At 35.4% G+C, this 10,779-nt stretch overlaps 2 protein-coding genes across 2 annotated transcripts; one reads left to right on the top strand and one right to left on the bottom strand.

Moving 5' to 3' along the window:
* Positions 1-1,686, top strand: LOC127265863 (acetylserotonin O-methyltransferase-like). The gene is made up of 2 exons (XM_051295880.1): positions 1-807; positions 1,381-1,686. The coding sequence occupies exons 1-2, from the start codon at positions 1-3 to the stop codon at positions 1,684-1,686; spliced, it is 1,113 nt and encodes a 370-aa protein (XP_051151837.1).
* A 4,298-nt stretch (positions 1,687-5,984) lies between these two features.
* Positions 5,985-10,118, bottom strand: LOC127265963 (14-3-3 protein 9). Its single transcript, XM_051296013.1, has 7 exons — positions 9,887-10,118; positions 8,952-9,258; positions 8,781-8,868; positions 8,006-8,115; positions 7,773-7,921; positions 6,447-6,499; positions 5,985-6,346 (listed from the first exon to the last, which is right to left on the bottom strand). The coding sequence occupies exons 1-7, from the start codon at positions 9,957-9,959 to the stop codon at positions 6,344-6,346; spliced, it is 783 nt and encodes a 260-aa protein (XP_051151970.1). The 5' UTR covers positions 9,960-10,118; the 3' UTR covers positions 5,985-6,343.
* Between the last annotated feature and the right edge of the window lie 661 nt (positions 10,119-10,779).

Below are 10,779 nucleotides of genomic sequence, written 5' to 3'. Positions count from 1 at the left end.
ATGGAAAAGAAGCAAGTAACAGTTTCCGCCGGCGACAACTTCAACGAAGAAGAAGAAGCTCAGGCGCAAGCGCAATTGGAGATATGGCAGTACGCCTTCGGGTTCACTCCAATGGCGGTAGTCAAGTGCGCTATCGAACTCCAAATCCCCGACGTCTTAGAAGCTCACGGCGGCGCCATCACACATTGCGACCTCTCCGCCGCCCTCGGCTGCCCCCCTTCAACTCTCCGCCGGATTATGCGCTATTTGGTTCACCGCCGGATCTTCAACCACCTCTCTCAAGGCCAAGATGAATCATCCCTAACCTGCTACGCCCAGACTCCCCTTTCCCGCCTTCTTCTCAAATATAATAATAATAATAATAATAATTTCAGCTTGGCTCCGATGGTGATGCTGGAGAGCTCGCCGGTGATGCTGGCGCCGTGGCACCGCCTCAGCCGCCGGGTAATGGACCCGAAAGCTTCGGCATTTGCGGCTACACACGGCGGCGATGTGTGGGCCTACGCGGCGGGGAATCCGTCCCATAACAAGCTGGTTGAGGATGCAATGTCATGCCACGCTAGCCTGGCAATGTCGAGGATAATTCAGTGTTGCCCGGAGGCGTTCGAGGGGCTGTCGTCGATTGTCAATGTCGGCGGCGGCGACGGCACTGCTCTGAGAGTTCTGGCGGGAACCTTTCCCGCCATCCACGGCATCAATTTGGACCTCCCTCACGTGGTGTCGGAGGCTCCTCCGTCGGAGGGGATAGAGCACGTCGCCGGCGACATGTTTGAAATGGTTCCCAAGGCCGATGCCGCTTTTATCATGGTAGTTTAATACTCCCTCAGCTGTACTGGTACTAAAATGTTTAATTAGTTAATAAAAGTGAAGTATGATATTATTTTATTATTTATTATGTAATTAATAATATTGGTAACTTTAAAATAAATTATATATATATAATTGAAAAAATTGGAATATATAGTTAAATATTTTAAAAATTATCATATTGTAATAAAAAAAAATATATAGAATATATATTATTTTGTAAAGAATAAAATTTTCTATAATACAAATAGATAAAAAACTGAATTTATTAATTTTATAAAAGAGGTGAAATTTTAAAGGTAGATAATAATAATTTTTTTTTAAAAGAGAGATAGAAATAAAGGAGTTTCGAGTGAGTGTAAGAAATTATATATTATGTAGTTAATTAAAGAAATTATATATTATGTAGTTAATTAAGTTGATTTATATTTATTAAGTATATTTTGATTTAATAACTTAAAAAAATAGAAATGTGTCAATTAAGTTGAGACTAAGAATATATGATTATTGTAAAATTAATTAATTTTCTTTTAGATGTGGGTTAATAATCAATTGAATAAACTGTACGTGAAGTTTGTGCTGCACGATTGGAACGATGAAGAGTGCGCGGAGATATTGAGCAAGTGTGTGGAGGCGATTCCGAAGGGGAGAGGGAAGGTGATAATGGCGGAGGCAGTGATCAACGAGGAAGAGGTGGGCGACGACAAGTACGAGGAGGTGCGTCTGGCAATGGACATGATAATGCTGGCGCACACCGAGACGGGTAAGGAGAGGACACTGAAAGAATGGGATCATGTCATAAAACAAGCTGGCTTCGCTACCTACACTGTAAAAAACATTCAATCGTCTATCGTCTCTGTCATTGAGGCATATCCATAGACGACGACGACGACGACGAAGACATGACGACTGCCATGGATATATCGATCATTGTATATATATATATATGTGTGTGTGTGTGTATCAAATCGACTACGTGTATTGTTACATTGCCGTTGCCTGCAACTGCTACTACGGAATAATAATGTTATATATACCTATCTGTGGGTTGCATTGATGATCTCATCTGCTCTACCTTCAATTTTTATTAATTAATTAACTAATTATATATTTAGGGTTTTCGACTTGGATTGAAGTTAGCCCGTGACACGTGGTATCAATTAGCGACGATGTTATCAAGCGGTGAGAATATCGGAAAAGAGCGCCGAAAATGTGTCGGATGCAAACAACAATTGTAGCAACGATGTATGCAAAGAAAGGCGAGACTCTGAGGAGCAAGTCTCGTGACTTTCTTGCTAGCTTGGATGCTCGGGCAATCAAACTCGAGGTTTCCGTTGGGGAGTCATTATAGCGATTGAACACCCTTGAGGTGAATATGAACAAGGTTGAGAACAACACTTTGACGGGACTCAACGAGTTGAAGAGTTAGATAATTTTTTTTGGTATCTCGAAAACTATTTAGATGTAGTGGGAATGTAGACGGGATCGTCTGTCCCGGGCGGAACTCTGTCCTCGTTGTCCCATACACAGTGTGTATATATAAAATAATACTAGTACATACACACGTGTACGTGGAGATATGAGAATAGAGTTTGTTTTTGGGTCAGGTGATCCCATGGGGTGGGAATGAAAGATGATGGGGACAAGATCAAGATAACGGTCTTGTACTTGTGGGACGATGCGGCTTTGTGGTGGAGGAGGCGCCACAACGATATTATATGGGAGGCGGCTCGGATAGATACGTGGGACACCTCGAAGCGGCAATTCTATCTAGAAAATGCTAAGGTGGTGGCCAGTCGTGGCCTTATACATTCGGGGAGCATTAAGGAATATATCATCGAGTTTTCTTCACTTGTGCTCGAAAGACCGACTATTCTACTTGTTGAATGTGATGCAACCTTGGGAAACACTTGAAGTAAAGCGACATAACATTCGAGATTTGGCCCAAGCAATTGCGGTTTCGGAGGACCTTATCAAATTCCGATGGATCGGAGGATGATCGAAGAGAATAGTGAAAGAGATAATTCGGGAGACAAACCCCACAAGACGGAACCCAAACAAGAGAATAAAATGTTAATAGGCATGGAGAAGGTTAACAATGGCCGTCTGAAGAAGAAAAAGTGCTTCATGAAATTCGTTTAAGAAAAGCTAAAAACGTCCGTTTTTTTATAATTAGATAGAAGTTTTGGATTTAAAGTTGTAATTTAGAAGGCTTAAGTTTTTGGTAAAGGTCGTCATATAAGAGGAATCATTACAGGGTTAATTTGTAAAGTCCAAAAATATTCTGAAATTTTTTCAAAAGATGGCGGATCCGGAACCTTAGAGCATCTTCAACCCAGCGCCATTAATGATGTTGGGTTGGCTTATTTGGCGTCGGTTGTCTCCAACCGACGTCAAATCCAACGCCACTTTTTAGCGTTGCTACGTTGCAACGCCAATTTTGGTGTTGCACTGTAGCAATACCAAAAAATGGCGTTGCTTTATTATTATTATTATTATTATTATTATTATTATTATTTAATTTTTTTAATTTATAAAATTATAAATTTGACTTTTAAACTTAATTTTTATTTTTTAAAATTTTATTTTAAATTATAAAAATAAAAAATTGTTTAAAATAATAGGAAAAATTGAATATTTGAAGAATAATAGTGAAAAATGGAGTTACGTTGGAGTAAAATTACCGTAACAACAACATATTTAGAGTTAAAACCGAATAAATAGAATTGATGAGTTGGAAATAATCTTAAGAAGCATGATGTAACTTTTGAAAACCCCATGAAATAGTCTAGGTATAAAATGCTTTATAAAATATATATTCTAGAACTCTCTAGAAGATTGTGGACGACTTATTTTGGCTTTAATATGACCTCCATTCCGTAATCGAAAAACCTGTCTTAGTAGTTGACATGACAAGTTACTTAGGAACGCACAATTATTTCAACAAATTGAAATTTGTTGGTGACACATAAGTCCAGTCTAGGTAGGTTGAATTGATGATCTTCTATTTAAATTATCTTTTGTGTGATAATATATATATATATATATATATATTGCGCACACTCTCTCTCCCTTACTCGCAAACAAACAAACAATTTTTTTTTTCCTTTCTTTGGGCATTCTTCAACCAAAATTTTGAAAAAATTTCATTAGATTCAATAGATGATGGAGTCTTTGTCGAAGAGGTGCAAGAAAAATTAGTGTAGTTTCTTTCCCTAGTGTAGTTTCTTTCCCTAGTCAAGATTCTAAATCAGCAGAAACTCGAAAGGATTTTGATTTGATGACGACGATGAGTTGCATGGAATTGGAGAAGTATCTACCACATGATGTGGTGATCGGAATTCTTACATGCCTTTCACCGGAGAGACTTCTATGTTGCCGGGGTGTTTGCAAGTTATGATTATCGAAGATCGTCGATGCTAATTTTATTGCAAAAAAATCAGAAACACAGTGCCAGAAACTATGGGATAGTAGCTTTTAACATTACCTGAGAAAACAAGAATTTTCGATCTCAACCCATCTTCAAATGTCGTCTATTTTTCGAAGGCAATTGCACATAATCAATTCATGAATTTTTGACACAGTGCAACGGAAAGTCGAGGGCACTTGCAACGGGGCCTTTTGCTACACTGGTCTTTGGTGCTATAAAAAATATGACTATCAGTATATGATATACTTATGCAATCCCTCGACAAGACAAGTGTCTATTCTCCCCAAACTATAGATTTGCCTCTCAAGACATTTTATACAATTGGCTATCGGATCGATTCGGCATCGGATTGATACATTGAAAAAAGGATATAAGATTGTCTAGGTAAACGTATTCTCTTCTACAAATTATTGTTTTAGAGAAGCCGTTGTTTAAATTCATGTTTTGAAAATAAGTCGAATATATATATTTTTAAAAAATAAATATTTGATATGATACAAATATATATATATATATAATAATCTATATAGTTGATAAATTTTTTTATATACCACCTCCGTCTCACAGTAACATAACCATTTTTTTTTTTCAGGAAATTATGTAAAAATAGTTTATAGGCTTAATGTGTTTATTTTGTCAAATTTTTTTAAATTATATTATTTGTACTCACCATTTTTTTAAAAGAAAAATATTTTTTTCTCAATTTATAACAGTAGACCGAGTAAAACAAAAATTACTATTTTACATAAAAATATATTTTAAAATAATATTTGAAAGAAAATTTGATGAACAATACTGAAATAATTGTGAAACAAAATTAAATAGAGCCTTAAATGTATCATTACTATTATTATTATTATTTTCATATTTCCGAAAACATTTTTGAATCCTAGGTTGGCCGAATATCTCCATTGTATGCTAAATATGTGAAAACTTCTCTACTATACGAGGGTGAAAAACCACTTTACCCCGATTGATTTTAGATTGGATGTCCGAATCTTTTTTATTAACATGATATCAGAACCATGAATTATGAAAAATGTTGAATATTGTCTACATTGCTAAATATGTGAGAACTCTCGTACTATAAGGATAAAATACCACTCCACCTATTACCGATTGATTTTAGATTGGATGTTGAATATTGTCCCACATTGCTAAATATGTAAAAAAACCCCTACTATATAAAAGTGAAGAACCACTTCACTTATCACCAATTGATTTTAGGTTGAAAGCCCGAATTCCTTTTTAAGGCAAACTCATCGTTCAACACTTTTTTCCTTAAAAGAATATAAATAGAAAAAAACACAGAATTAGAAGTATAGCTAAACACACAAGTTATTTGTCATAATAAACAGCATAAACTCGCAAACCGAAAGTATGTATTCGTATGTTACCATTCTTTTTCAATTTTTTATATATAAATTATTATTCTTTTTTTTTAAACAAAATATTCAACACTTGCTTTCCTAAAACATCATATGCAGCAAACACAAACAATCAAAACTAAAGATATAAAGCAGAAACAAAACCAGGAAGAACACCAAAACTAATTTAAAACTGAAACTAAAAACCTAACCACAACTCAGAAAGAAGACTCAGATAATTAAGATAAACTCCTACTCAGGATTCCGATAGCTGAACAACAATGGTGAAATATAATAAGTTTGCCCCAAAACCGATCTTGGATTTGAGAAAGCCCTGCTCATCTCCAAGTCAGTATTTATAATCCATCAAGTAGATATAATTAAAGATGAAAACTCAAGCATTTGACACCAGACAAATCTAATCCACACAGGTCAAGTCCAGCAATAGTCGAGAATAGATCAATGCAAAAGAAAGAAACACAAATCTTTCATCTAGGCTAAGGTAGTCACTAAAAATCAAACCACCTATTGGCCACAACAAATCCACCAGGCAAGGGGAAAGCACAAACATATCTAATATAAACAACAGGACAACACCGACCATAAGGAGTAAAACATCATCCATAAGACACAATGACGACGACAAGTCAAGCATATGCTGTAACCAAAACAACCATCCCCTGGCCCAAATTATCATTCTCTCTTCGGATATTGCTGGCCAGATGCTTCCCGAAGCACATCACTGCATGATGAAATTATACATCGGTATAAGAAAATGGTTGAACTGCTATCCAACTTTCGGAGACAGATTACAAACAATAGGAGTCAAGAAGATAACCAACCTCAGCACCATCGCCTCCAGCTTTGTTGGCACCATCCAGTTTTTGAGCATCATCTGCAAGGAGGAATGTTTTATTCAGAAAGCGGCGTAGAGAGGATTTTATCATCGAAGTAATACAAGTATGACTGACCCTAAAGCTGAACAAGATTAGTTCATGATTGATATACCAAACTCAGACTCAGAGGCTTAGTGGATAATGGAAGACAGAATTTAACAGAGTGGATGCTAATTTGTTCACCTATAGCTTCAAATGCATGTTGTATCTATCAAGATGTACGGGTATAAAAACTAATGATTTCCAGTTTAGAAGTTGCAAATGATAAATATATCAATCATAAGCATGGCTGACTTCACTTGTATACACATAAAAACACCAGGAAGTTTGAAAGCTCCTCAGAAGCTTAAAAAACAAAACAAAACAAAACAAAACAAAAGAAGTAGATTTGCATGTAAAGTTATAATTAAAAAGCTTTAAGAATTCAAAATTCTCACAAAAAAAAGAAATACCACTGGCAGTTTATATTTTTAAGAAAACAGAATATAGCTTAAAATTATTGCATCATAAGTACCAAAATTAAATTAGATACAACCAACTAGAAGTTAAAACTTGTACAAGCAACTAAACTTATTCACACTCCAATATCCTATCTAAGAAAGAGAGCACTCAGCTGACAACTTGAAACTGATGTCGCATAAGTTGGTGTAAACATGTTGAAAAAACCTTACACACAAACTCAAAACAGCAAGAACCCTAATTGCATGTGGATCAAATCAACAGAGTTCCACACAAATCAAGAGAGACCAAAATTCACCTGCTTTCAAGCAATTAAAACTCAGAATACCAAAACCTTTCGTGTACCATTCTTAACTGAAACAGAGACTTATTATTATTAATTTTCCTTTCAAATAACAAACTCTGTTTGTAGACTGCTATTTGAATCTTTGATTCATTAAAAAGAATTTTTACAAAATTAAGTATATATGGATCAAGTGTAACGTTTACTGATGCTGTTGCTTTCCAGGTAGAATGTGAGAAATCAGTAGGAATTGAATCTTATCCTATCAACATTTAGAGAGTTTCTAGCATAACCACAAAGAGTCTGCAGGATAGAAGGCAACAGAATATGTGTTGGGGAGGGAGGGAACATTCTGACAGTGATGATGGTGCCAAATAACAATTCCAGTGAAAAAAAAAAATAAAAAATAGTAAAAAGAAAGAAACCAGAGATGATTTTGATTCTGATGATGGTGGCAACAACAATAACTATCAAAGACTATCAAAGAACTGAAGCTTTAGATGATTTATCCATTGTAGTTAACATAGTACCAGCATCCTCAGGAATGTCAGAGGTCCAAAGTGTGAGATTGTCCCTCAGAAGCTGCATAATCAATGTGCTATCTTTGTATGACTCCTCATTCAAGGTATCAAGCTCAGAAATAGCTTCATCAAAAGCTTGCTTGGCAAGGTGACATGCCCTGAAAAGACAGATAAGGGAGCTAAAAAATCAGCAATGCAGCACATTATAAATCACATTTAATTTACTTATTGAAAGGACAGACCTTTCGGGGGAGTTCAAAATTTCATAGTAGAACACTGAAAAATTCAAAGCCAATCCCAAGCGGATGGGATGTGTTGGAGGTAGCTCTGCCTCAGCAGTGGTGGTAGCCAACTTCAAGAAACCCCCGCATAGAAAACCAAGCATACAAACATCAATGTGTGTATTAGAATGTCAGAAAAATTACATAAATAAATAAAAATAATGATGTTCATAATTAACAGTGAAAAATGGAGCTTCATGCTCTTCAGCTATTTATAAGAAAGGACAACATTTGGAACAATATTAAACCCATGGCCTCCAATTTAAAGGATACTTCAAGAGCACCAAATCCAACCAATGTAGAAGAAAACAAATGATAACAAATATGATGTCCTGAGACAGCATGCAAATGCAGGGTGCATGGGAGGAGACGAAACCATAAGAACTGATAAGAGTCTAAATATAACAGAAACTCCAAAATACAACAAGATATATTTCTGCTGGTAAGCAGCAATCCTTAATACACAGTCTTCTAACCTTCCATTCATAAGTTTCAGTAATAGACAAGTAGCATTGTTATTTATTCATTTCATCCAAGGGTTTGACCTATAATTAGAAATTGTTCTACGAGCATATAGAATGTCACATATTATCAATCACACATCATTCTACAGGCACATATGTAGATAGTATTGTGTAAATACTCAGGGAAAATCACTTGTAGAGAGATAAATACCAAGCTATCATCTATACAAGAGTGGATGCCTTGAAAATGTTACTATTCATCTATATCATACCTCATATGCTTTCAGTGACTGATCAGCAACCTCTTTTCTATCATTACCAGTCTTGAACTCAGCAAGATACCGATAATAATCCCCTTTCCTGTAACAGTGAAAGGAGAAAGCTGGCATCATATTAATATACAAACTTAAAAGGTAACTATAAAAACAAAACAGCATCCTGACATCTTGTAGTAAAACACGGTAGATTCTCCAGCTGTGCATGAGGGAATTAGATGTTCATCAATAACAGTCATGATGTCGCTGCATATATCAGTGAGCTCCGCCTCCACTTTCTGCCTGTACTCCTTGATCCGCTTAGCATTCTGCTCATTCCCCCTGGACTCCTCTTTCTGTTCAATTGATGACAGGATTCTCCATGAAGCCCTTCGAGAGCCAATCACATTCTTGTACCCAACTGATAGCAAGTTCCTCTCCTCTACTGTCAATTCCACATCCATCTTGGCCACCTTTTTCATAGCATCCACCATCTCTGAAAAATTCAAAATAAAATTGCCAAAGAAACAGTCAAATTTATTACATTTCATTATCTGCAACAACATTTACTAGAATACAACGATTAAAAGTTAAAAACTCCAAAAAGCAAAAGAAGAAGCCTTTATAAACAGAAGAAAATCTGTTTCAACAAAACCAAGAAAATTGAACTTTCCAAGTAGAGTCTCTTACAACTTCCATCTCTGCCATATTTTAGTTTCTATATTTGAAATCTTTCAGCAATTCCTATACATGCATACATTCACAAAAGTATAAACAAACACAATCTTGACCAACAAAACTGCTAATTGATCTGCAAACAAATCGACAAACTTAGGTTATATCAGACAGGGTAAAGGGAAAACAAATGGACAAGCAGTAAAACTCCGCTACTAACTATCCGTAAACTCAATTCAACTGACACGAAATCTTCAACTCCAAAAACCTTCAAAACAAGCTAACTAGAATCAGCAGCTCTATCAAAACGTCAGACACTAAAGAAACCGTCCTCAAAACTCCAAGATATTAGCATATAAACAAAGCAGAAACGAGATCCACACATCGGTACTCTGCATCTAGTCACTCAGGCATAATATCCAGTGTGTCGGAAAAGGGAAACGTTTTACCGTCGTAGCGCTCGGCTTGCTCGGCGAGCTTAGCGATGTAGACGGCGGTCTCGCGATCTGAAGAGGAAGCCATCGCCGATCCAAGTGAGTGGAATTGAAACCCTTGTCTTCTGTGATTATTTGACCCTGAAAAGAGACGATTAGTGCGGCAGAGAAATGGAAAAAAAGGAATCGAGGTGGGGAGGGGGTGGGGGGTACTACAAAGTAGTTGAAAATATTTAGAGAAATGATTGATTGTCTGACTGGCTGTTCCCTTCGGTGCCTTCCCTACAGTTTCTGACTGTTTCAACTCAACTCCATTAATGACCACTGATTCGACTGGTTTTCAGCCCACTGGGAAGCCCAATAACGATTTTAGACCTCAAGTGGAGATTTCTCCTGTGTCGTACAACCTGCGTGAGCAAAAAAGAAAAATAAAAGAAAAAAAAATATTGGTTTCAATTAATTTGTCTCATTTAATTTTAAATATTTTATAATTATTAAATAATTAATAAATTAAAATTAAAATAATAAATTATTTAATTAAAATAAAAAATTATAAATTTTAAAATATGAATATAAAATTATATTTTTAACAAAAAAGAAAAAAAATAAAACAAATTATAAAGGACAAACATAAATAATATAGAGAAGAGATAATTTAAATGAGACCGAGACTAGATAAAATTACGTAAACTTGTTTGAGCATATAAAATTAAAAAATAAAAATAATAAAATTTTGACAAACAAAATAATATTTTTGGGCATCTATGCATAGATGTACAAGAAATTTTTACTCTTTGGTTTTCTATTTTTAGCATTTATATTATTTGTATATTTCTATGTGTATATTACTTCATTTGTCAAATTTATTTTAATTTTTTTCCAATATGTTTGTTAAATCTACTCAATTA

Source organism: Andrographis paniculata, unplaced genomic scaffold (assembly GCF_009805555.1).
Source record: "Andrographis paniculata isolate CXL003 unplaced genomic scaffold, ASM980555v1 Contig74END, whole genome shotgun sequence".
NCBI lineage: Eukaryota > Viridiplantae > Streptophyta > Magnoliopsida > Lamiales > Acanthaceae > Andrographis > Andrographis paniculata.
This window is presented reverse-complemented; position numbering and strand designations above follow the sequence as displayed.

Coding starts and splice junctions, on each gene's coding strand:
- LOC127265863 (XM_051295880.1), top strand. CDS start 1: ATGGAAAAGAAGCAAGTAACAGTTTCCGCCGGCGACAACTTCAACGAA. Junction 808..1,380: donor CCGATGCCGCTTTTATCATG/GTAGTTTAATAC, acceptor CTGTACGTGAAG/TTTGTGCTGCACGATTGGAA.
- LOC127265963 (XM_051296013.1), bottom strand. CDS start 9,959: ATGGCTTCCTCTTCAGATCGCGAGACCGCCGTCTACATCGCTAAGCTC. Junction 9,259..9,886: donor GCAAGCCGAGCGCTACGACG/GTAAAACGTTTC, acceptor TGAATTTTTCAG/AGATGGTGGATGCTATGAAA. Junction 7,922..8,005: donor ATTTTGAACTCCCCCGAAAG/GTCTGTCCTTTC, acceptor CTGTCTTTTCAG/GGCATGTCACCTTGCCAAGC.